At 33.6% G+C, this 27,377-nt stretch overlaps 4 protein-coding genes across 4 annotated transcripts in view; 2 read left to right on the top strand and 2 right to left on the bottom strand.

The window, feature by feature from the left end:
- Positions 1–27,377, top strand: part of LOC128217263 (heat shock 70 kDa protein 12B-like) — a 241,572-nt gene that overhangs the window by 32,059 nt on the left and 182,136 nt on the right. The gene's annotated exons all lie outside the window — the stretch shown is intronic.
- Positions 1–27,377, bottom strand: part of LOC128217270 (uncharacterized) — a 206,264-nt gene that overhangs the window by 133,203 nt on the left and 45,684 nt on the right. The gene's annotated exons all lie outside the window — the stretch shown is intronic.
- Positions 640–6,143, bottom strand: LOC128217272 (lysozyme C-1-like). The gene is made up of 5 exons (XM_052924305.1): positions 6,023–6,143; positions 2,174–2,254; positions 1,725–1,886; positions 1,337–1,415; positions 640–774 (listed from the first exon to the last, which is right to left on the bottom strand). Exons 1-5 carry the CDS (start codon positions 6,066–6,068, stop codon positions 699–701), a joined length of 444 nt encoding a protein of 147 aa, XP_052780265.1. The 5' UTR covers positions 6,069–6,143; the 3' UTR covers positions 640–698.
- LOC128217262 (heat shock 70 kDa protein 12B-like) lies at positions 10,907–21,446 on the top strand. Its single transcript, XM_052924288.1, has 9 exons — positions 10,907–11,010; positions 13,636–13,954; positions 14,129–14,347; positions 14,624–14,759; positions 14,880–15,615; positions 16,843–17,209; positions 17,391–17,609; positions 17,874–18,009; positions 18,129–21,446. Exons 1-9 carry the CDS (start codon positions 10,979–10,981, stop codon positions 19,184–19,186), a joined length of 3,222 nt encoding a protein of 1,073 aa, XP_052780248.1. The 5' UTR covers positions 10,907–10,978; the 3' UTR covers positions 19,187–21,446.

The following is a 27,377-nucleotide window of genomic DNA, read 5'->3' as shown; positions in this document are numbered from 1 at the left end:
CAATGGATATACTGAACATTTCCTTGTGTTGATTTGTATGTTATTATGGTAAAGTTGTTTACTAGTATAGATGCAATGTTCTTGTGCTCCGATGTTTGCCTAATCAGGTTCGCAGGAATATTGTTGTCATTCAATTTCTGGACGAGATATTTTCCGGCGTTCTGATCAGGGATGTGTTTGCTTGGATTAAGCCCAGCCTTCTTCACCATTCGTTCCATCGTTGAGCTGAGTTTGTTGACACCTAGATGATTTCATGTGAAACATCGTTTCTAATGTTTGTTTAGATTTTTTGGCAACACGCATGATTACATTTTTCTGTGATGCGGTTTCCTTATTTGTATAGTTATTACACTAGTTATAAATGGCAATTATTGCATGGGTTATATCACTCATGCGCCTTAATTATGGTATAAATGCGATTATGACAAACTACCTTGCTTAACCAAGTCCATATATGAAACGAATAAATACTGAATAAGTTATGTACAGACAATACAATCTAAGGAGTATGCTTTATAAAACATTAATGCAATAATTAACAGCCGCTTTTGCACTTAAACGCATCATAATAATGCGACGTATTCATATTACATTGATTTTTAACAAGACATTCTATCAACATCAAAAACAACGACTATGGAAATGAATTTACATTTATTGGAACGTCAATCAAACAAGAGACAGTAAATGCTGATTGTTTAACCTAACCCTGGAATGCCGCATTCCGACAGGTAACTACTCGTTTTACTCTGGCAATTGTTGGTGTAACCCATCCTGAAAGATTATTTGAAAATTGTGTAATGTAGTGAACCTAAAGGTATATTATACATAAACATTTTACCAATAAAGCTATTAGATGAATATAAGATGCAGACATGTTCAGAGATGAAATATCGTGGGTAAATTTGAAATACGAGTTGCGCTAGAATGTTGAATTGACAAAAGTAACAAGTTTAACAATAAAAAGAGCATTTTGTTAACATTATATTTGATAATGTTGTCTATAGTTACAATGTGCATGGAAAAAAGAAAACAATGTATTTTATTTGATAGCCAAAGGTTTCTTTTTTTCATTTACATAATTTTGTATGTGGAAAAGAATAATCAGTGTCAAAAAAGTTTCATTCACATTGCTCTATTAAAATATCACATTGTATTTGAGGGCACCTTGAAATTAAAATTAGGGTTTTCTCCGAAATTTCTTTTGTGTCAAACATGAAAACATGGAGTTAGAATTAAAGGTGAGATTAATATTCAGTTGTCAGAGATAAATATTTAGAGGAGCTTAAAATTGAAGACGACGTTCATACTCCATTGAGAAAGAATACAATCTTACGAGAATCCCCATCCTTTGTGTTCTCTCTTGAGTTTTTTTATGCAAGCCACGTCATCAGTCAAATCAGTGTTTTTATAGTCTGAAAGTTAAACCAAGGAAATCAATATTTCAAAGATTCAGTTCAAACAATATTTGAAGAAAAAACACACGCGTACAATTAAGCACAATATGAGCACAATGTAATATTAAAAAGCATGACAGAAAAATACACAGGTAAATTTAAGCCTTTCGAACATCTAATATGAGCACAATAGAATATTACAGAGCACTAAAATGTGATATTTTGATCTTTACAATCGTTATAAATACGTGTATTATTTTTTTATGTTTTCAATGAGACTATTTTTTCACGATTCTGGTGTAATTAAAAAACTATCCAAATCCTTACCTGAGCAGGGATGCCCACAGCCATTCTTTGCAGGTTTACCATTTTGGGGATCGCAGTTCCAATAGCTGTTTATCTGAAATAGGCCATGGTCCACCGAGTTTGGTGAATTCTGATTTACAGCAGCCGTGTTGAAGCTTGATTCATACCAGGCCATACACACCCCTATATAAATATACTTATCTTAAAGCGTATTGCAATGACAGTTATATGATTATGTTTTTTTTGTTTTCATACCTTAAAGAGATCCTGTTAAATTACACACATATATAAACACACAAACAAAGAGGCAATCATCAGTCCTGAGATACGACACACAACACAAGACGTATACACAGTTAGGTATGTAGGTAGGTAGAATAGTGTAGGGTTACACGCGTAGGTTTTTAGTAAGTTTAACTACTGATATTATAGTAGTATTCCATATGAAATATGATGTCAAAGGTACTCACATTTGTGCAACTCCGACTTAGCAACATTTTCGGCCAGCAGATCCCTCGCAAGTTCACACTTTGTGTAGATGTAGCCTTGCGCTTAAATGTAAAAATGGTTTTCAAGAACAGGTTACCATCACATTATCAGACGTATGGAGCAACTTTCTTTTATATGTATGTCGTCAAATTGGTACAAGGGAATAGGCAGGAAATTCCTGCGAGCTTAATTTCAAAACATGCTTTTCTCTCTCCTAATTTAATAAAAAAAAAATTGAAAACGGTGGCATTTGCGTCAAACTTTATATATTTACCTAAACTGTATCTGCGTGATTTACAGTACTGTTAAGACCAAACTTGACAGTTAGTGAACTTCTTGTTCACTATCAGTTCACCATCAGTGCACTTCGTAGTGCACTAGGGTAAGACAAGGGGAAGACTAGGGAAAGACTAAATGCAGACAAGGGGCTGACCAGATGAGGTTTATTCAGTCTATAATAAAGGCTATCTTTACAGTGAAACTTAGAATGATGGGTGTAGTTTAAACAGATGTTTTAATGTTAATCAATTTATAGAGAATACTTATAATCCATTTGGATCTTTCATGTAAATGATTTAGATTTATTAAATTAAAAAACTGATGTTTTGTAAAAAAGAAATTGTCAAACAAAGATATTTAAATGTTTTTTTTTTGTTTTCTTTATTAATATGCATTGCATTATTTTGATATTAATTGATAGGTATAATTATATAACTTTGGTTCTGGGTTAAAGGGTTTCATCTTCAAACACTTATTGAACATAATGATGAAATGAATTCATAAGCCTTTATTTTAACTTCAAAGTTTGACAAATCGGCATATAACAATACCTTTGGCCATTAAACATATTTAACATTGTACAGACGGCCCAATAACAATACATTTTACAAGGTGATAATGAAGTTGTTCGTTATTTAAAATAGGTAATCCTCAAGGTTCATACCTTATTGTTCCAAGCTCAAACTGTGAAATTGTTGTGCCATTGTTGATTCATTCAAAGGTTATAAAAACAAGATTTTCTTCCATCTATTCTAAAACTTATAATTTTATGTTTAACAAATGTATTGTGATTTAAGGTGACAGCCTAACAGCAATCATTATCAAATAAGTACAACATTAATTATTATAGTACATTTTCTAAATTGTACCCAGATTTATTGATTACATTTCTAATTTGAAACACATAATAGATAAACATATTTTAGAAGTTTTGTATAATTGGTTCTGCTGCTTCATTATTAAATGAAATACTATCCATTGAAGGCTACACTAAGCCCTCTTTAAGCACCCCCCCCCCCCCCGATAGTACACAATTCTGTGTATTGATCTTTATCTTTATTGCCTCCTGCTGTCTTTTAAATCTCAGATCTGTCAGTGTTTGACTTACCATTTCATTTTGATAACTTTTTAAATCATATTAAAAGCATTATGACAATGCTTTAGAGTAAGAATAAGAGTAATGTTAGTTATTATTAATAATATCCCATTTATATGATTTATATCATACAACATAAATGTAATGTTACTTTATTTGTTTATTATTTACTTCTCATCAGTCAAATTAATACATTGGCTATGCACATATTGTTTATACAAGAATTGGTTGTGTATTAATAGGACAATGCTATTTTCTACTCTAAATGGTGTCACCTCCAAATGGCCCCGAGCCAATAAACAAATACACAGGAAATTGGCCCCTGCAATGACACTAGTGCAATATACAAGGGATACACAGCAGAGAATCAACATGACAATCTTCTTAAAACTAGGCAACTCAATATTTTCTTACAAATTTGGTTTTAGAGAAGAGATGTTAACAAATATGTTTTTATAAAAGATGGAAAATAGTTTATATTTATTAATTATATTTTTCAATTGCATTATAAATTTAAAAAACAAACTATTTCTTTGGGACACTTTTCATCATTTGTTAATCAAATTGTTAAGAGTAGAGATATTTAATTTAAACCATGCATATCATGTATTTTAACATCAAATGGTAAGTTTAATAGAACTCATATTCATTGTAATGCCTGGTTAATGGTTGAATGCATCCATAGGATAATTCCCTTTTTTGCCATTTTTAAGTTATCACAGCAGGGTCCCTGATACTTCCTGTGTATTGTTTATTGTCCTGACCTATTGGGGCTAACATTGTTACAATGGGTAATCTCATTATAAAAGTATGAATAAGCATATCATTTTCTAAAAATTCAAATTTAATGCCTGGTTAGTGGGCCATTTGGTAGGATAATTCCCGTTAGTGCTCTTTTTATAGATAAAGATAAATAGATAAATTCAGTATCAAATGCTCAAACTAGGCTCTTAAGATGTTTATTTATGAAAAGTAATGAAATTAATCGTGAATATAGTTACGTAACATCTATACAGGAAAGTTACATACAATTGCAATATCATCTAGATTAGTATTTATAAACATTTTGATGAAGTTATAATGTAATGCATATATGAAAAATCTGTTTCTGAAGAAATAGCCTGAGCTTCTATTTTTAAATCTAATTAAGGCAAGGTATTTTTTTTTCAACACTGCATGCATTTTGTTTTCTACTTTTAAATTACAATTACCTTTTTTATCATAAACATTGGTTTTGCATTCACTGTTTGAATATATAATAGTGCTGTTCACTTATATACTTAGGATTCAGAATTATTATTTTGTAATCACTAATTGACTTTAATTAAATGTCTGAATTACCAAAACAAATGTTTGGATGTTACAATAGTAGCACAATTATATTGATAACACCCCTATTATCAAATATTGGCTTACAAAAAATATTTATTGGATTTATTTAAGAAATGTTTTATTCTTATTTCACCTACATTAGAATTAAAAAGTTGACAAATATGACCAGTAAATGCTGGATAGAAACCCCTTGTCTTTAGTTACTGGCCCATTAAATGATGATCATCATAAAGTCATCAATAAATGCAGTATACTAAAATGTTTTATCACAAGTTAATCTGCTAGAGGAAATGATCTTATCAGTTAAATTAAATCAATATAGTAAGGCCAATCTGAGTGGACCAGGAAAATCTATACTGGCTTATCTAATAAACTACAGACTACATTAGTTTATCCATAGTGCACAAATTGTTCACTACTAGTGCACTCCTAGTGAACAAGAGTGTAAAGTTTGGTCTTAACAGTACTGTAGGGTCTTTCGCAATACAAAGTGGATGGGAAGGTCGAATTTGAAATAACTCAAGTCCACTTAAAAGAATAACTGATTCTTGGTACATAATTTACCGAGCGTTGGCGCTCGCTCCGCGGTGCTCTTGTTTATTTCGTTTTGGAAAACATCTTTTTCAAGTGTAAAACTTATTCCCTTGCATGCAAACATAACGAAGAAATCAGTAATTATTCAACTTTTGATTGCATTTTAATAAAAAATAATCAATGAGACGCAATAAATATGGGTTTGTGTGTAAAAATTCAATTGGTTACAAAAATGCTTTCTGTTATGAAACAGAAGCAATCACCACAAACCTACAGCAAATTATTTTAGAGTCAATATCAGATAAAATATTATCTCATAATATTTGGGAAGCTCTCCAAACATCTATTCCATATATTTCTTAGAAAGAAAAAATAGAAGAAAAAGGAGATTTGAAGACAAAGCTATTCGTTATTCAGTTTATGAAACACACGATTACAACTGTTATGACATTTTTTTTATAAAAAAATGTCCAAATTATGCAAACTTTTCTTAGTCATTGATACGTTATGCCAGTTTGTTAATTATGACATAGAATTGATTTTATAGTTGTATAATCAACGTAAATGATTATTGACAATGTTAACTTACCCAAATATGGCAGACAAAGAAGCAACAGCGCGAGCGAATGCATCATCCTACAGCTTATAACAATTATATCCTCGTCCCTTCGCAGGTTTGCACCTAATAAAGATGTAAGTATTTCGCAATATCATTTTGTAAACTCACGTAGGCTTATGGCAATGTGACATTTGTATTTTGAATAATCACCAACATTTAACTTTAAAATAGCATTCAACCAAATTGTTACAAGGTTAAATAAGAAACGCTTAACCACGATTCCAAAAAAGTTATATTTCAAAATATTAATGTGTAAATGCACGTATGCCTGTTTGGAAGATGGCATTTGTTTTTTTACTAATCATAAACATTCACATTAAAGGTACATTTTATCACATTGAAACAAGGTAAACTAAAGGCTGTCCACAGTTCTTAAAAGATACAGAAACGTTATATTGAAATAATTCAATTGAACCTACAGGGTCAAGGCCAGTGACTGAAATCTCAACGAATGCCTGTTGAAAGTCACAAGGTTGAAATCTAACAGACACTTAACGAGACACACAACGACACAAAACAGCATCCGGGTGTGGGGTGGAGGGTTATGTCGAATACTTCAAAATTCCTTCTAACTTTCAAAATTTATCAACACTAAATTAAAAGGTTGAACAGCAACAAACAAAAACAGATATCTTACAAACAGAATACTACAAAATAAACATTTTGACAATAAAGAGTGAAACAATAGGTTGTCTAAAAATAATTACTGGAGTTACCGACTTCAAATGGTCAGTAAAAACACACAACAATTCACTAATGATTTTCATAGTATTGGAGGACTACTGAACGTCACATTTGTCCTTGCACTTAAAATTAATAGCAACAATAAATCAAATTAATACATTTTAAATTGCAGGGACAGGCCCGGTAGCCAAAATTATACGAACAAAGATCAGCCACAAGCTGAAGTTCAATTTACCAAACAGCAAAAACAGACCACACAATGTAATTATTTTAAAACGTTTTGACGGTAAGCGAGACAGGAGCTCACAGGATAAGATGTGCATATGTAGCCCAGTTGAAATGTACTCTTTTTTTTACAAGTTTACGAGCATTTTATAGATTTTTGCGCAAATAATTCGTTTTCAAATTTCAATAAAAGGTTATTAATATAAATTTAATTCATTTCCTGACGGACTACATAAAAAATCGAAGTGAAATGTTTCATTGTAAAATCATCATTCTCAAAATCAGAGGTTTTTTGAGGTGGTGTTCCTCAAGGATCCCTGCTAAGTCCTCTCAGTTTCCTTATTTACCTCAATGATATTGCAGGATCTCTTTTAACAATCACACGTCTCTTTGCACACGACAGTTCTTTACCTATTTTTTCCCGTAATATCATTATGATAGAAAACACACTAAATCATGTCTTAAATGCTATACATACATGGTCTAAACAATGGCTGGTGAATTTTAATCCTGCAAAAATAGAGGAAATGTTAATGGCATAATGAAGTCGGCCAACACTTCTGTGTGATAATTACTATATTAAATTCGTTGTTCGACACAAGCATGTAGATTTAACACTTACGGAGGTTGGTTTTAGGTACCAACATATTTCTAATATCATCGCAACAGCTTCGACAGTTATCGTTGCCATGCAAATGATGAAATTCATAATACACAGAAGACACACACATACTTTCATACCTTCGTCCACATATACAACACTGATCAGTACCTTAGGAAAATTGTACTCTACATGCAAAAGAAACACTGTAACATATAATATGAAGCTGCTCGTATAGTTAGTTACTGGCCTCACATGATCCGTATCAATTAGTAATTTATAAAAGAGAAAATGTTTGGTTGTCCCTTTCGTACAAAAGAACTATTCAAAATTCAAAACACAAACACAACATGTTATCATCTTACCTGAAAAAATTGTTTCAACCAAGTTTTCAAAGAATAACATGGATCATTTACGGGTCAGACAATTTTCAAACAGTACTTAGAAGACCTCACATTTATGCACAGTCAATATCGAGGTTGTTGGCTGATCTTGACAGGACAGTTTTAAATACTGGGTTGTTTTGCACGCGTTTGAGTCTAAAATAATCTGAAATTAAAATCAATTTATATTGCTCTAAATCTGACATCAAATGACATAGAAAGGAATAGATTCGCACTTATGCATCATGCCCAAATGCGTAAAAGATACAGCAACTCCCTACTTATACATATTATCACATCGCAGCGTCCCCTATGTCTGTATCTGTGGTTAACTTATTAAAAATGCAAAGCGCTTTTTATTAAAATATAGTCTATTTACTGCACAAAGGCAGCAGTTATTCCTTGAAATCAGACAATATCACCCACCCAGTACCCACAAATACTGTACGATTATAGTGACCTAAATAACGAACAGAACGAATACGTTTTTAAAGAGTATAGAAAAACATAGGTCCCTCCAATAGATTTAAGACAAATGAAGTTAATTAAACTGTGTCTGCTTACCAATAATATCTTAATGCTACCATACAGTGATTTGACGACAAGAGACGACAAGAGAGGTTTTTTCTATTTTTTTTTTATTTTTTGTATTTCTCTCTAGTCTTTCTTCTACAGTTCAGCTTATGCTGTGCAGTATTCTTAAACATACAAATTATGTTGTGCTCCACCAAATGCATCTATTTATGGGCATGAAAAAATAATCGCATAAACTTTTCAATCCAGAAATTATAATGACACATTGCGAGGAGAGCCGATCTCTAATGTTGTTTATAATTTGTGGCCAAACCTAAGTGTATATCAGTGGCCAAACCTAAGTGTATATCAGTGGCCAAACCTAAGTGTATATTTGTGGCCAAACCTAAGTGTATATCAGTTTATTATAATATTTTGAAAATATTACCATATCTTGTTCATTTGAATACAATATAAAACTTATAAAAGCTTTTCTTGTAAACATTGCGATACAGTTTATTATTATTTTTAATTTACACATTAAAAGATTGCATATTTTAAATGTTAAATATATCAGTGTATGAAGAACCAGAAAGATAATAGTCGTTCAGTATAGAGTTTGTTGGTTCGTTCCAAGGAAACCTTCACTAATACATATCATAAGAAACGATCTTACAGACTATACCTTTAGACCACAAAGAGACGTGCTGCCTTGAACTTCTCCATTAATAAAGACAAGTTGTGTCCATAATCAACAACAAACAACGTTATCCTGTTATCAACCATCACAATAAGACGTGCTTCCTTGAACGTGTTAAGTATGTCTATCAAGCTAAAAAATTAATGTTTATGTAGGCTTAGCGATATTATTATGACTTCTTCATTTAAAAGCCATGTTTTGTCCAAAAAACATTGCACTTACTCAGTAAGATAAATAAAACATGTTCAAATTTAGACTTAGAAATATCAGTTTTAAAGTCACTTGTAATACAAAACAATATTTAGCTAAAATCTGACTAAAGTCCTCGATCTTGCTTGCCTGCCTGACTTGAGCATTCGATATTTATCAGATCGTTTTTTGCTGGAGATCCATTTTTCTACTCAAAGCACAAGTAATGTATGCGGTCAATATCATAGATTTATAAATGCAATTTACTGGCGACAATGCAATCTCATTTTTATCAATTATGTATTAACCTTGCTGTTCTGTTTTTTATCGAGCGTACGTTATATGATACGTTTCTTCCAGCGGAATAAAATAACATGAACAAAAATGTCTTATTTTTATATAGGCACACTCGGTGATTACACTATTAATAAAACATACTATATTATGTAAATTATATTGAAATTTCAGGAATATTTCGAAACTCTTGTTTCCAAATGATGTCTATAGGAGGTCGTTGGGTACATGGAAATACTTTATCAGTTTATGTGAGTTTTACATTGTTCTTCGTGTTTTTTAAGTTGAGTTCGGCTCTGATGAGGTTTACATTTTAATTGTGAAAATATTGATACAGGCTGGAAGATTAAGGAGGTTATGCGCTTATACACTAGTGAACAACCATAAGAAAACTCGTGGTCTAGTGAACTTGTGTGTAAATGACCGTTCCAAGGCGGTTATCCCATGCTGTATTGATACAGCTTTTTTGTTGCGTGTGTGGTTCTCTGTTGTATTAATGAGCTTGTGTCGCCCGCTCGTTGTTTGTGCCCTTGCCTTTTGCCTCTAAGGGTTTATATTTGAAGTTTTGACTATTGGACTTTTCCTTCTTGCTTTCATTGTACTATTTTGTTACTTACTTGAGTCCCATCGTAATGTAGAAAACTCGTTAAATTAGCGAACGGGACTTTAACGAATTGCCTAACGTCTGGTTAATGTGGTTTTGTGCTATTTGTAATAATTTGCTTGAGTTATGGAAGGGGTTATCTTCCAGTTAATACATGCTGCTTTGTGACCTCGCTGATATTTGTTTGCAAGTGCACTGGTCTAAATAGTTAATGCTTACATGCAATTGCTTTGTAACTATTTGTAAATAACTACGACATGTGTTCAATTTTTTGTTGCCTATAACGTGTAAATGATTAGTGTTGTCATATGTCAAGTGTTTACTTTAAATTGACCTCTGCGTGTCAAAATACACAACTACAGCAACTTATCATCAGATTCTAAGGTAAAACTCTCGATGTTTACTAGTGTTAAATGTGCATATTAACACATGTTGATGGGTTAATAGTTTTCAAACGCAACTTTTACGGGTGTTTTACATATGCCCATCGGATTAAATTTGTAACCTCCTAATAAATCAGGGCTATTACATTTCATGTATTTTGTTGGATCGACAATCAATACTAAATTTCACGTCGCGATTCGATCATTTTAATTGAACTACAGGTGTATGCACATAGGCTTGTTCGCATGATAGTAATTTATTGATCACATTTCTATATAATTCCTGTAAGCTCGAACCAGGAAGTTATTTATTCTCTGCAAAATAAAGGCTTAAGTCAGGTTTGGTTGAAATGGGGGGATACTTAAGTAAAAGTTCAACAAGGTAAGTAAAGTGATTTATATAATCAGAATTTCGTTCCGTTAAAATCTTCTAAAAATATATTTTTTAAAAGAAATACAACATGCTATGTTTAAATTTATGTAATTGTTTTTGATACCATTTCGCGCTTTGAAATATGAATTGATGAGTAAAGGTAAGTTTCAACGGACTAACTTACTTTAAAGGGTCATAACTATGAAGGACACAACGTATTACCCTTTGTTGTGGTCGGAATTAGTGCTGATGTCTCAGTTACTGCATTAAGCGTATTTTTTTAAAATCAATAGTTAAGATAAAAGCGACATCGTGAACTTTAGCTTTTGGTGCTCACTTGCAGAAATAGCTTTTTTATCAATCGGTGAAATACATCTATAGCTTTTAGTGTTTTTTTTTATGAAATATAGCTTTTGTAGATCACTCGATGAAGTATAACTTTTGGTGCTTATTCTGTTAAATATAGCTTTCGGTGCTCACTCGGTGAAATGAAGCTTTCAGTGCTCACTCGGTGAAATAAAGCTTTCAGTGCTTACTCGGTGAAATAAAGCTTTCAGTGCTTACTCGGTAAAATAAAGCTTTCAGTGCTCACTTGGTGAAATAAAGCTTTCAGTGCTCACTCGGTGAAATAAAGCTTTCAGTGCTCACTCGGTGAAATAAAGATTTCAGTGCTCACTCGCTGAAATAAAGCTTCCAGTGCTCACTCGGTGAAATAAAGATTTTAGTGCTCACTCGGTGAAATAAAGCTTTCAGTGCTCACTCGGTGAAATAAAGCTTTCGGTGCTTTCTCGGTGAAATAAAGCTTTCAGTGCTCACTCGGTGAAATAAAGCTTTCATTGCTCACTCGGTGAAATAAAGTTTTCAGTGCTCACTCGGTGAAATAAAGCTTTTGGTGCTCACTCGGTGAAATAAAGCTTTTGGTGCTCACTCGGTGAAATAAAGCTTTTGGTGCTCACTCGGTGAAATAAAGCTTTCAGTGCTCACTCGGTGAAATAAAGCTTTCATTGCTCACTCGGTGAAATAAAGCTTTTGGTGCTCACTCGGTGAAATAAAGCTTTTGGTGCTCACTCGGTGAAATAAAGCTTTTGGTGCTCACTCGGTGAAATAAAGCTTTTGGTGCTCACTCGGTGAAATAAAGCTTTCAGTGCTCACTCGGTGAAATAAAGCTTTCGGTGCTCACTCGGTGAAATAAAGCTTTCAGTGCTCACTCGGTGAAATAAAGCTTTTGGTGCTCACTCGGTGAAATAAAGCTTTTGTTGCTCACACGGTGAAATAAAGCTTTCATTGCTCACTCGGTGAAATAAAGCTTTTGTTGCTCACTTTGCTAAATTTAGTTTATGTTAATCACATGGTAAAAACTCATTTGTTTGTTGGTCATTCAGTGAAATATAGCTTTTGGTGCTCACTAGGTGAAACATATTACAACTTTACAATGAAAACAAAAAAAAATGCTGCATTAATTCCAATATAATTTTTCCAACAATTCTTCTTTTTCTTTTTATTCAATACGCCCTATACGGAATGATTACAGACTTACGTTATTGATGCTACTGCACTAGAATGGCGCCATGTCCTGTATCGCTCGCGGATTGGTTTACAAAAATAAAAAAAATATAAAAAACACAGTGAATATTATTTCTTTGGTTTGTCACGTGACAGCCTTTTGGCAATTGAATATCGTGACTTTTTACCGAGCATATACTTAGTATGTATGCAGCATTAAGGAGTACATGTAAACATGTATGGTTAAAAAGGTTATGGATTGAAAAATGGAAACTTTGTTATGATTGATAGATGTTGAAACAAGTGGGAGAATGAGTACTCATAAACTGGTTTAAACCCCCTATGAACTCCTTCTTCCAGGGTGAGGAATCACGTGACTTGAGCGGGACTCTCACATGAGATATGAGAATATTTCTTGGCCTATAAATGACTATGCTACTTTATGCTTCTACACGTGTAAAATATTTAAGATTTGCTTGTAAATTTCCAATGCAATTCTCGGGGAAAAAACCAGCGCACACAGCGTTGCATCCTTCAACAAAATTCCGTCAAGTTGAAATTTTGGTCAAGGATTGCATCGTTAAAATACAAGCAAATCTAAAATATTACACAAGTGTAGAAGCAAAAAATATCAAAATTAAATGGTAGTCAGACGGAAATTTCAAACGATCGATTTACACCCAAATCAATAAAAGACTCACATAACAAGAAACAAAGTTAACTATGGGAAATGATGTTTGATAACTTCTGATTTAAAAACATACTACCTTTCGCAGTTTAAATATATATAGTTATTACCATTCCTGTCAATTATAATCTCGCTGTTACTCAAGATTAGTATGTCGACAATGTCATATTATTGTTAACATCATGCTTAAAAGATCGTTCAGACACATTCTGTTACTATAGTGCGTGTCGTTGTCATAACTTGATGAATCAGTATTGAATGCATTGTCGAATGTTGACACGGCTTCAATTCTTAATTACCTTTTCAGGATTTTTTTTAATCCCGTTAGTCTGGAACCAAGAAGTAGTTCCTTGTGCGTGTGTTTAATCTCACAGCTGATTTAGTTTAACCTCAAATTCAAAGTGTATAAAATTACCTTATATTTTCATTTCAATTTTTAAAAGTTATACAGAAACGGTGGCAGCGAAAAGACAGTCATATCTCCTTGTTGCTGCGTTCGATTTTGGGACAACATATAGTGGTTATGCGTTTTCCTTCCGAGATGACCCCCTCAAAGTACAAACTAATAAAACCTGGTACTCCGGAGGGGCTGGCAAACTGATCTCTCTCAAGACGCCGACAAGCGTGCTTCTTAATCCAGACGGAGAGTTTGATTCATTCGGGTTTGAAGCTGAGGACAGCTATGCAAGTAAAGCGCAAGATGACAGCCACAAAGGATGGAGATTGTTCCGGCGTTTTAGGATGGTTCTGCACAACAACAAGGTACAAGTTAATAAATATGATAATTTATCACTGGTAATAAACAGATTGTTGATATATTTAAATTGTGTATATCATACAGACTGAATATCATTTTAGATGATTATGTATGATAACACACCAAACGCGGATTTTGAACAGCCATTTTTTTAAATAATGAACATTTCTTTAATCAAGGACCTTTCAAGAGCCACCACTGTTAAGGATATTGAAGGCATTTCTCATCCAGCTTTGGAAATATTTTCCATGGCAATCAAGTTTCTACAAAATCATCTACTAGATTCGTTAGCGAACCAGGTTGATGGAATTAAAGAGAATGACATTTACTACGTTATCACCGTACCCGCCATATGGGATGACAATGCAAAGGAGTTCATGAGAATGGCTACCAAAGAGGTAAAGGGTTTTGATTTGTTAAAGGTATATCCTGGAAAAACATTGCTTTTTGACATTGATAGAAAATGTCAATGTAGCTATGCCTCAGTCTGTTTCTGCATGTAAATGCACACACTTTTTTTGATAATATGAATCACATCAATAATTAATGATGATATTGATAAAGAGGCTGGCTTACAACAGACATTATTTAACTGCCCCGCATGGTACGACACGCCGACAAATTGAAGACCATGAATAAATCTATAATTCGTTTTACCACGTAACGTATTCCAGGCGGGCCTCGATGAAACTCGAGTTAAACTTACTCTTGAACCGGAAGCAGCCTCGATCTGGTGTGAGGCGCTTGATGTTGACATACAGGGTAAAATGGCCGGGATCGGAACTCAGTATATGGTCATTGACCTTGGAGGTGAGAAAGATGACTTGTGATTTATAGTCATATGTATTCTGATAACTAACAAAATATTTATATTTAAACAATTTATGCAAAAATTGCACTGAATTATTTAAACATGAAATGCAATTTCAGGTGGAACTGCAGACATTTCTGTCCACGAGAAAAATGACGACGGTACTCTGAAAGAGATCCACAAGGCCAGTGGAGGACCATGGGGTGGCGTCTATGTTGACGACAACTATCTCAAATTCCTAGAACATATACTCGGGGAAAAAGTTATCACTGAACTTAGGACGAAAGAAATGATTGACTTCTTTGACCTCATCAGAGAATTTGAAACAAAGCAAAGAAGTTTCAAATCAACGTCGACAGACAAAGTTATGTTTAGGATATCAGCTTCTACTAGAAGCCTTTGTAAGAAATTTACAGGACAGGAATTCGAAGAAAGACTTGCAGCCTCAAAATATTGCGATTCAGTTATTGTGAACGGTGGCGATAAATTACGAGTTGAGCCTGACATCGTTAAAGACTGGTTTGACGGTCCTATAAATAACCTCGTTGACCACTTGAAGAGCCTTCTCGAGGAGCCTTGGCTGGAAGCGATGCAGACCATAGTACTGGTTGGTGGTTTCGGAGAGAGCACGTATGTTCAGGAAAGGCTGAGGGCTGCGATCCCAGACAAGCGTCTGATTGTTCCTGCTGAGGCGGGTCTCGCCGTACTGAAAGGGGCCGTCATGTTTGGACACAACCCAGCGATCATCACATCAAGGGTCATGAAATACACGTGTGGCGTTGGCGTGATTGGTAAATTTAATGACAAAATTCATAGTGAAGACAAAAAATACTTCAATAAAGACGACGGTAAATGGTAGGTCCTGCATTAAGTTAATTATAATTTTTCCAACAATTCTACATAAAAAAATTTATTCAATGCGCCCTACGGAATGTTAACAGAATTACGTCATTGATACTACTGCACTAGAATGGCGCCATGTCCTGTAGCGCTCGCGAATTGGTTTACAAAAATAAAAAATATATAAAAAACACAGTGAATACCACTTATTTGGTTTGTCACGTGACAACCTCTAGGTAATTTATTGCGTGTTTGTTCACCAAGCATATACTTATCATGTATGTAACATAAAGGAGTACATGTCAAAAGGTTATGAATTGAAAAATGGAAACTTTGCAATGATTGATAGATATTGGCACAAGTGTAAGATTAAGTACTCATAAACTAGGTTAACCCCCTATGAACTCCTACTTCCAGGATGAGGAATCATGTGACTTCAACGGGGCTCTCACATGAGATATGAGAATATTTCTTGGCCTATAAAAGACTATGCTATTTTATGCTTCTACTCGTGTAAAATATTTAAGATTTGCTTGTAAATTTCCGATGCAATTCTTGGACAAAATTTCACGGCGCACACAGCGTTGCATCCTTCAACAAAATTCCGTTCAGTTGAAATTTTGGTCAAGGATTGCATCGTTAAAATACAAGCAAATCTAAAATATAACACAAGTGTAGAAGCAAAAAATATCAAAATTAAATGGTAGTCAGGCGAAAATCTTCAAACGATCGATTTAGACCCAAATCAATAAAAGACTCACTTATCGAAAAAATGTTAACTATGGTAAAAGTTGTTTGATGACTTCTGAATTAAAAACATACTACCTTTCGAAGTTTAAATATATATAGTTATTACCATTCCTGTCAATTATTATCTCGCTGTAACTCAAGAGTAGTATGTCGACAATATCATATTATTGTTAACATCATGCTTAAAAGATTGTTCAAACACATTCTGTTACTATATTGTGTGGCGTTGTCATAACTTGATGAATCAGTTTTGAATGCTTTTTCGAATATTGACACGGCTTCAATTTTTAATTATCTTTTCAGGAATGTTTTTTTTTTAATTCCGTTAGTCTCGAACCAAGAAGTAGTTCCTTGCGCGTGTGTTTAATCTTTAAACTAATTAAGTTTAACTTCAAATTCAAAGTGTATAAAATTACCTTATATTTTCATTTCAAGTTTTGAAAGTTTTAAAGAAACGGTAGCAGCGAAAAGTCATTCCTATCTTCTTTAAAGTTCTACAGAAACGGTGGCAGCAAAACCTCGTTCCTATCTTCTTGAAAGTTCCATGGAAACGGTGGCAGCGAACCCTCAGTCCTATCTTCTCGTTGCTGCGTTCAATTTCGGAACAACATATAGTGGTTATGCGTTTTCCTTTCGAAATGACCCGCTTAAAGTACAGACTAATCACAACTGGTATTCGGGAGGTGCTGGCAAACTGATCTCTCTCAAGACGCCGACAAGCGTGCTTCTTAATCCAAACGCAGAGTTTGACTCTTTCGGATTTGAAGCTGAGGACAGCTATGCGAGTAAAGCAGAAAATGACAGCCACAAAGGATGGAGATTGTTCCGGCGTTTTAAGATGATTCTGCACAACAACAAGGTACACGTTAATAAATATAATAACTTATCACTGGTAATAGACAGATTGTTGAAATATTTAAATTGTGTATATCACACAGACTGAAATATCATTTCAGATGATTAGGTATAATAAGTTAATAACACACTAAACGCGGATTGTGAACAGCCATTTTTTAATAATGTACATTTCTTTAATCAAGGACCTTTCAAGAGCCACCACTGTTAAGGATATTGAAGGCAATTCTCATCCAGCTTTGGAAATATTTTCCATGGCAATCAAGTTTCTACAAAATCATCTACTAGATTCGTTAGCGAAACAGGTTGATGGAATTAAAGAGAATGACATTTACTACGTTATCACCGTACCCGCCATATGGGATGACAATGCAAAGGAGTTCATGAGAATGGCTGTGGAAGAGGTAAAGGATTTGAATTGTTAAAGGTATATCCGAAAAAAACATTGTTTTTTGACATTGATAGAAAATGTCAATATGGCTAGTCTGTTTCTACGTGTAAATGCACAAACTGTTTTAATAATATAAATCACATCACTAATTAATGATGATTTTGATAAAGAGGCTGGCTTTCGTCAGACAGTATCTAACTGCCCCGCATGGTACGACACGCCGACAAATAAAAGACCATGAATAACTCCATAATTCGTTTTACGTAACGTATTCCAGGCGGGCCTCGATGGAACTCGAGTTCAACTTGCACTTGAACCGGAAGCAGCCTCGATCTGGTGTGAGGCGCTTGATGTTGATATACAGCATAAACTGGCCGGGATCGGAACTCAGTATATGGTCATTGACCTTGGAGGTGAGGAATATGACTTTTATTGTCATATGTATTCTGATAACTAACAAAATATTTATATATTTATAACAAAATTATGCAGAAATTGCACTGAATTATTTAAACATTAAATGCAATTTCAGGTGGAACTGCAGACATTTCTGTCCACGAGAAAAATGACGACGGTACTCTGAAAGAGATCCACAAGGCCAGTGGAGGACCATGGGGTGGCATTTATGTTGACGACAACTATCTCAAATTCCTAGAACATATACTCGGGGAAAAAGTTATCACTGAACTTAGGACGAAAGAAATGACTGACTTTTTTGACCTCATCAGAGAGTTTGAAACAAAGAAAAGAAGTTTTAAATCAACTTCGAAAGACAAAGTTATGTTTAGAATATGCGCTTCTACTAGAAGCTTTTGTAAGCAAATCACAGGACAGGAATTCGAAGAAAGACTTGCAGCCTCCAAATATTGCGATTCAGTTATTGTGAACGGTGGCGATAAATTACGAGTTGAGCCTGACATCGTTAAAGACTGGTTTGACGGTCCTATAAATAACCTCGTTGATCACTTGAAGAGCATTCTAAAGGAGCCCAAACTGAAAGCGGTGCAGACCATTGTGCTGGTTGGTGGTTTCGGAGAGAGCACGTATGTTCAGGAAAGGCTGAGGGTTGAGATCCCAGACAAGCGCCTGATTGTTCCTGCTGAGGCGGGTCTCGCCGTGCTGAAAGGGGCCGTCATGTTTGGACACAAGCCAGCGATGATCACATCAAGGGTCATGAAATACACGTGTGGTGTTGGTGGGATTGGTATATTTGATGCCAAATTTCATAGTGAAGACAAAAAATACTTCGATAAAGACGACGGTAAATGGTGGGTCCGAAACTGCTTCGATGTGTTCGTTCGCGTAAACGAGGATGTTCCCATTAACCACCAAATAACCCAAGAATACATTCCTACAGCTTATAAGACAACCTCGCCCATCTACCGTACGACAGTCGAGAATCCCGTGTACGTGACCGAGCACGGCTGTGAGCTGCTCGGAACGCTGGTGACAGAGCTTCCCCGGGACATTCCTCTCTCTGAGCTTGATCACGATATAACATTCATGTTTGGAGGAACAGAACTTGTTGTAAAAGTCCGTGTGAGAAAAACGGGACAGGAAGAGATCTTGAAACTTAACTGCTTGAAATAAACTACGACCGGCACCAAGAACCTGTTGTGTAAACCTGAAAACAGAATAGCGGATATATATTATTGAAAATGTTTTTTATTATTTTCTTTTTCTTATTTTTAAATATAAATACGCTTTACTGCTGATCCTCTTAGAAAGACCAGACAGGAGAATATTTTGAAACTGCATTGTTTGAAGTACACTACAACCGACACGAAAAACCTGTGATGTGAACCTACAAGTAAAATGACACATATGTATTTGATTACCAAGCTTTGTTTCCCTTTCGTGCTGATTAGGTTAAATATGTATTTGGAAAAAAAACGTCGTGCTGCTGTTATTGACATTATCAAACTACCTTCTATGATGTCTATAAACTTTTTTTTGTTTTTCATTCATTTTCAACATAAATCATATTTACATAATATATCAAAAACATATATATATATATGTTAAAACATCTCTATGTTGTATTGAAAAATAATTTCTATCACACACACACACACGCACGCACGCACGCGAGCACACACGCACGCACGCACGCAAACACACACTCACACACACGCGCGCACACGCGCGCACACACACGCACATACACTCAGAGTGATGTCCCTGTTTTGTTCAAAAGATTACTTTATTCATATTCATGAGAAAAAAACAGTAATAAGATATGCATTGTTTAGGCTAAATGTGTTTCTTTTTTCTATATATGAATATATATATATATATATATATATATATTAGTTATTTAGAATATCGAGTACTTCCCATTTGTTTTCTGTGGGTTTCATACTTATCATTATTTAATGTTATTTGCTCTTCTATTTTGATTCTTAATTTTAGATAATGCAAAAATGCATCGAAGGATAATTGTCTGTTATATCATTTTCATGAATTAATATAAAATTTCATTAAGATAATTAAACAATTACAGATATTACTGTATTTGCTTTTTTTGACTATTCCCAATAGGGCTGTTGAGTTTTTTTGACACTCCCAATATAATGTTCAATTGATTTAACATTTGAGTTGTAGAAAGTACATAGACTGCAATCGACTAATTTGACTTTAAACAGAAATTTGTTGGTCGGTAATATTTTCATAAGGAATTTATAGTTGAAACTACGCAATGTTGTATTTATCGTTGATTTGTAAATAGGTGGTGGTTAAGAAACATACTCCATCTCTAAATAAAGCTAAAGTGGCGGAAATGTCAAACCTGGATTAAGTGGCCACCTGTCTTAAGCAGCCACTTTGATCATTTCCCAAGGGTGGCCACTTAATACAGGTTTGACTGTATTACTATAAATAGCATTCCATTCCAGATGTTCACTAATTTCCAAAGTTTCTTTCCATTTTGCTTCTGAAATCGGTTGGAGAATATTATGCAACAAAATTGAATACAGAAGTTTATTTGTTTGTACTGATGTTTCAACTTTTTCTTTGAATTGTTGAGTATTAGCGTAAATAATCCCATCCGAAATCAGTTGTGTTTTTATATGTAATGGAATTGACCGAACTGAGTGTTTGATAGTTTATAAAATCTGTATTCCTTATGCTGTATAGGTATTGTATTTGATTAAATTCGTAAAAATTGTTTGTTCTATAGTCGAAAATATGTTCAAGATACTTAATACCTTTTTCATACCATTGTTTGAAAAACAGAGTATTTCCATTACTGCAAATTGTTTGGTTATTCCATATCACTGTCTTAGCTGTTTTTATTGAGTTTGTGTCATATATTTGCTTAATTTTACTCCAGGATTTGATGACATTCTTTATGAATGAACCTTCTTTTGAAATTTTGTTTATTGTGGTATTGCCTAAGTCACGGTCATTTCCATAGTTAATTAGCTTCTTTTTAAGAAAATTTTCCATTGACTTTTGTTTTTGTCGTCTAAATATCTTTAAACCCAGACAGCTTTAATGGAGTTAAGAAAGAGTTCGACATTTGTAAGTTTTAGTCCACCGTTTTCGTGATTTTGGTACATAATATCTCTTTTAATTTTGTCTGGCTTCTTGTCCCAGATGAATTTGAAGATAGATAGTTTAATGTTTTCAATAATACACCTGGTTGGATTTGCGAGAACAGTGAATGGGTAGATGATTTTGGGCAATGCGTATGTTTTCACTACTGTAATTTTACCCATTAATGATAGTTTTCTATGTTCCCATTGTTTTAGAACTTTATGAAATTCTTCGACCTTTTTATTAATATTTTCGTCTATTGTTTTTTGTTTGTCATTGTAGAATGTAATACCTAAAGCGGTTGAGCATTCTGAAGTCCAAATAAAAAAATATATATTATTGTAGAGCTTTATTCTTGTGTTTTTTACGGTTCCCACTCTAAGAATGATGGATTTATTTGTGTTGAGGTTTAGACAAGAACATTTTGAAAATGATTCTAATGAATTAACCAAAAATTTAAAAGAGCGGTCAGAGCCATAATTTAAAATACGTTGCATCATCAGCGAAAAGAGATTGTTTTATTTCTGCATCACCGATTTTAATACCCTTGATATCAACGTTTTGTTTTATATAGCCTGAAAGTATTTGTAGACAAATGAGGAATAAAATGGAAGAAAGTGGACAACCCTGACGTACTCCTTTTTCAATTTCAAAGGCCTCCCATATATGACCATTATTTATTATTATGCTTTGAATATCTGTATAGAAAAGTTTAGTCCATTGAATTATATCTGTGCCAAAATTAAAGGATCGCAAACTGTCAAGTATAAAGGAATAATCAATACTATCAAATGCTTTAAGAAAGTCGGCAAAAAATATGAGTCCAGGTAGTTTATTTTCTTCAAGGTATTGCATAACTTCTGTGTGTCTGTAAAAAAAACAATATGATAATAAAATTAAATCGACAAACCTAATACATTATATTTGACTGGAATCATAACAAATTATAACATTTTGTTTTTAAATGTCACCACAGGATACTTGGTTCAAACTTACTGTATGTATTTTACAACGATTGTGAAATATGATATAACAACATTTTTTATTTATTTTATTTATCATAACTCTTGTTTGCACGAGTTTACTTGAGAGTGTGTTCTTGTGCTATAGGGGAACCAAGATATCCTGGAGGAAACCCATTTGCCCGGCTTGGTGACGACAAACCAAACACAAATGCGCCCAGGCCGGGTATTGAGCCCGGGTCACCTATTTTAGGAGTGAGTGCGCTTATACAGGGTGTATTTTCAAACCCTGTGCCACAGAATTAGGGAATACCAAAATCATGAGACGTAAAATAATCTTTTATATTTTTCTATTCATGTGTTATGCATTTATATCCATAAAACGAAAAGGAGTTGGCGAGAAAAAACGACCATATAGGAAATGCTGTTTTCTGTTGTTTTGATCCCTAGCATGTTTGTTTCGATAGTCGCCATGTGTCCACTGTGTTTGAGTTGAAGCGTTGAAATAGCGGACAAAGTAAAAAAAATGTTTTGCAAATTGTGAATTTTGACTTCTGGGCATGTCCTTCTTGTTTTCATTTTATAATCAATTTGACTCTAAAGAATCTATGAAAGTCACTATTTTCAAGTTGAGTTTGGCTCTAATAAAGCTTATATTTTAATTGTGAACATATTGGTAAGGCTGGAACATCATGGAAAGATTGCGCAAATACACTAGTTGGCAAACTTAAATATTTACACCTCAACTTCCATTCTTTAAAAGAACTGCCTTTCGACAATTGCGTTTATCAATCGATGAACGCAACATCTTCGGATATGTTCGGATCGCAATTTATCGCAGGTCGACGTTTTATTCTATACACGCTCAAGCACTGACCACTGGAATCTATACAGCCTCATTGAAATGTCGTAATTATATAAAACTTCCTTTATCCACATTTTTTAGTTTTCAGACAATAATTAAGACAAAAGATGACAACTTTAAATAAAATAAATACTTTGCACAGAAATAAACATGTATTTCTCACTATACCCAAGTTCGATCGACAGTGGAATCTATACAGCTACACCAAAGGACAGACAGTGGACTCTTTTCAACTCCAAAGTAGAACAAACATTGGACTCTATACAGCTTCAAATTAAGACAGACATTGTAATCTATACAGTTTCAAATTCGAAAGATTTTGGACTCAATACAGCCTCAAATTTTGACAAACATTGGACTCTATACAGCTTCACATTTGGACAGACATTAGAATCTATACAGCCTCAAGTTGGAACAAACATTGGAATCTATACAGCCTTAACTTTAAAAAATGGAGTCTATACATCCTCATCGACCACTTAAGAAAACATCTGACTCTATACAGCCTCAACTTCAGAAAAATATTGGACTCTATACAGACAGAACTTTGGAAAAACATTTAACTATATACAGCCTAAACTGGGGACAAGCACTTAAATCTATACAGCTTAGATTGTGGGCAAACATTGGAGTCTATACAGCCCCAAGTCAGGACAGACATTACAATCTATACAGCCTCAACTTAAGACAAACATTGGAGTATATAAAGCTTTAAGTTGGGACAAACATTGGAATCCATACAGCCTCAACTTAAGACAAACATTGGAATATATACAGCCTCAACTTAAGACAAACATTTTAATATATACAGCCTCAAATGTGGGCAAACATTAGACTCTATACAGCCTCAACCTAAGACAAACATTGGAATCTATACAGCCTCACATTGAGACAAACATTGGAATCTATACAGCTTCACATTGAGACAAACATTGGAATATATGCAGCCTCAACCTAAGACAAACATTAGAATCTATACAGCTTCACATTGAGACAAACATTGGAATATATGCAGCCTCAACCTAAGACAAACATTAGAATCTATACAGCCTCACATTGAGACAAACATTGGAATCTATACAGCCTCAACTTAAGACAAACATTGAAATATATACAGCCTCACATTGAGACAAACATTAGAATCTATACAGCTTCACATTGAGACAAACATTTGAATCTATACAGCCTCAACTTAAGACAAACATTGAAATATATGCAGCTTCACGTAGGGACAAACATTAGAATCTATACAGCTTCAAGTGTGGGCAAACATTAGAATCTATACAGCCTCAACTTAAGACAACCATTAGAATATATACAGCTTCACGTTGGGACACACATGAGGATCTATACAGTCTCAACTTAAGACAAACATTGGAATTTATACAGCTTCAATTTTGGACATACATTAGAAGATATACAGCCTCACGTTGCGACAAACATTAGAATCTATACAGCCTCGACCTTAGACAAACATTGGAGTCTATACAGCTTTAAGTTGGGACAAACATTAGAATCTATACAGCCTCACGTTGGGACACACATTGGAATCTATAGAGTTTCAACTTAAGACAAACATTCGAATCTATACAGTTTCATCTTAAGACAAAGATTAGAATTTATACAGCCTCAAGTGTGTGCAAACATTAGAATCTATACAGCCTCAAGACAAACATTGGAATCCATACAGCTTTAATTTCTGACAATTATTTGAATCTATACAACTACAAAGTAGTAAAATTATTGAAACCTAACCGTTTTAAAATTTGAACAATCATTGGACTCTACAGTTAGAACTTTGAACGTACATTGAAGCATATACAGCTACAACATGCATTGGTCTTTCATTGTATTGGTTACAAAACCAATTAGAAAAAACATTATACTCCTTACAGTATTGACAGATATAGGACTCTATAAACAGTTATAAATTAGACACTTTAAATACCATTACAGTAAAAAGTAGACCTTTGATTAAAGGCTCATATGACAGGCAGCGACTATATCAACAGCCCATATGATTCAGTCATACATTGGACTTTATTTATATAGTGAGATTTCTACTCCAGAAAAGAAATATTACTGAATTAATTTGTATTGAATCTGTTATAATACACAGTAAGCATGTATTGTCTTGTACATGTTATTGTACAGTTTTTAAAAAAATATTTAACAACAGCTTTGGTTTTAATCTATTTTATTGATTGCATACAATGTACATTGGGTACAATGAATGTAGCAATCACATGTGGGAGACCCTTAGATATTTTGTAAGAAAAATGCTAAATGTTGAGTTCTCTGTAGCCACTCTATATGTATATTCATGTAATATGTTACCGGGACTTCCGGAATATATAATATCATAAATAAAGCTCGTGAACGGTCATCTGATGTTTTTAAGAATATCTTATCCTCAAACATATCACTATGATCACATAACACTTGTAAGCATTGGTGCACAGAGGAAGTACTAGGAAAAATACTTAATTGAATGAGACAAGTAAAGAAGACAAAACGCATCAACCTGAGCCTTTTTAGGAAAAAAGAATAGTTTTTCAGAGAGGTGACTGAACATAAAGAACACATTTTACCACAAAGAACATATCTGGTTTTATCTTGAAGGCTGTGAATAGACATGTACCCTATGATACCGATACAATATATAACAAAAATAACAACACGTTTAAATTTGGTAAAAAATTGATAATATACAAATGGCTATTCAATGAAGAGTATAATAAAAACAGTTTAACTAAAATGATATATTTGATCTTAGTTCGTAAATCAAAATGAAAAGGATAAAGGAAGTTACAGATAGTATCAACATAAAAACATACTTTCCCCAAATAAGAAAATGTTGTGAAAAAGGTTAATTACACGCCACTTAACCTCTAAAAATGGTTACAAAACAAATTTCAAGTACATGTATGTGAATGTAACAAATAGAACACATCCAAGGCAATAGTAGGCCTTATTTTCCTAGCAAGTATAAAAATGTGGATACCATTAAATAAAGCAAATATTTCTATCACAAAATTGTGATTGACTATGAATCTTACAAAAAATGAACATATTTGCCCACATAAGTAATGGGAAGAAATACATTCACTCTTTAGCTGAGAACAATTTAAATGTGTAAAGACTCAAGTCTGCTATGTCTGGAGGTATTTTATCTTGCTCTGTCAAAGAATATTGTTTCCATATCCATGTTTAATGGAATATCGTTACTATAAATATAGATATCATTACTGTTGAAGTACATACTTGGAAGGTAAGCTATAATAAATCATGTTCAGATAACAAATGAAACACATCCAGATTGTCAACTGTAGTGTGAACTTCATTATTTCCTTACTTTCAACATGTAGAGAACCTTTATTTCTGTTATTTGCCTGAAAAAAAAATAATAAGATATAAATTAAAAGCATTCGAATTTATTAAAGATTACCAGTAAAAAAACAATCTGATGGCAGTCTTGGGCATTTATCAGTTTATATGCAATACATGAATAAATGTTGTTTACAGGAAATGACAACAATTTCAGATTTTTAGAATACATTTTTGCACAACATTTTGTTATATAGGATCTTTTAGGATTATGATATAGTAATACTGGCAATACAAAATTGGAATGCATGATACTGATTTCATGGCAAGATTTAAAGTTTAATTTCTTCTTTTATTTTAAATGATTTGGATAGCTCGATTAATTTTTAATGTTTAGTAATAAGTTTAAAATTGCAAAAGTCTAGGAATTTAGTTCAATAAAATAAACAAATGTTAACACCTACTCTGTTCGAGTCGTTTGTGATGAAATGAACTCCCTCTGTATGGTACCAAATGGTATTTTCTCAGCTATTTCATATGGAGTGTTGGTAACCTGAAATTTTAAGTAAGGGTTCTCTAAGGCAATGGCTAAGCTAATAAATAGGACCGTCTAACACATTCTTAAACAAAACCAATGTGCTATCTAAGGCACTTATAGAATCTTAAAGATTTATTCAATTAGGTTTGAAACCTGTTATATAAACATTTAGCATAGTATATGTGTTGTAAAATTCAATTGGCAAGGTTTGGTTAACACATTGTCAATACTTAAAATGTTAAGCAAGGAAAATGATAGATGTTATTACCTTTTGGAATATGAATAGAAGTGCTTCCGTGTTTAGAACACTCTTTTCATATACATGCGGCAGCCTGAAATTAAAAATGGTACTAATTATCAGCTTGCCAATGTTTTAAACTGATTTCAGATCACAGTTCTTCCTTATTATTTCCATATAAAATGAAACACATTAGCTGCAATGTTCACTGTACACTGAGTGTAAGTAAACTATATTTTACAATCAGTCACATTTTAACATGGCATTTATATCAATATATACTGAAGAGCAACTAAACAATTCTAAATGCAAAG

Source organism: Mya arenaria, chromosome 14, assembly GCF_026914265.1.
Source record: "Mya arenaria isolate MELC-2E11 chromosome 14, ASM2691426v1".
NCBI classification, from domain to species: domain Eukaryota; kingdom Metazoa; phylum Mollusca; class Bivalvia; order Myida; family Myidae; genus Mya; species Mya arenaria.
The sequence above is the reverse complement of the archived record's forward strand: the minus strand, read 5'-3'. Positions and strand labels throughout refer to the sequence as shown.

Excerpts from the sequence above, each read along its gene's own strand:
- LOC128217262 (XM_052924288.1), top strand. The coding sequence starts at position 10,979 with ATGGGGGGATACTTAAGTAAAAGTTCAACAAG. Across the intron at positions 11,011-13,635 it reads TTAAGTAAAAGTTCAACAAG|TTATACAGAAACGGTGGCAG; the intron begins GTAAGTAAAGTG and ends AATTTTTAAAAG. Across the intron at positions 17,210-17,390 it reads TGATTCTGCACAACAACAAG|GACCTTTCAAGAGCCACCAC; the intron begins GTACACGTTAAT and ends TCTTTAATCAAG.
- LOC128217272 (XM_052924305.1), bottom strand. The coding sequence starts at position 6,068 with ATGATGCATTCGCTCGCGCTGTTGCTTCTTTGTCTGCCATATTTGG. Across the intron at positions 1,416-1,724 it reads CTGTGGGCATCCCTGCTCAG|ACTATAAAAACACTGATTTG; the intron begins GTAAGGATTTGG and ends TTTAACTTTCAG. Across the intron at positions 775-1,336 it reads CACAAAGGATGGGGATTCTC|GATGGGTTACACCAACAATT; the intron begins GTAAGATTGTAT and ends ATAATCTTTCAG.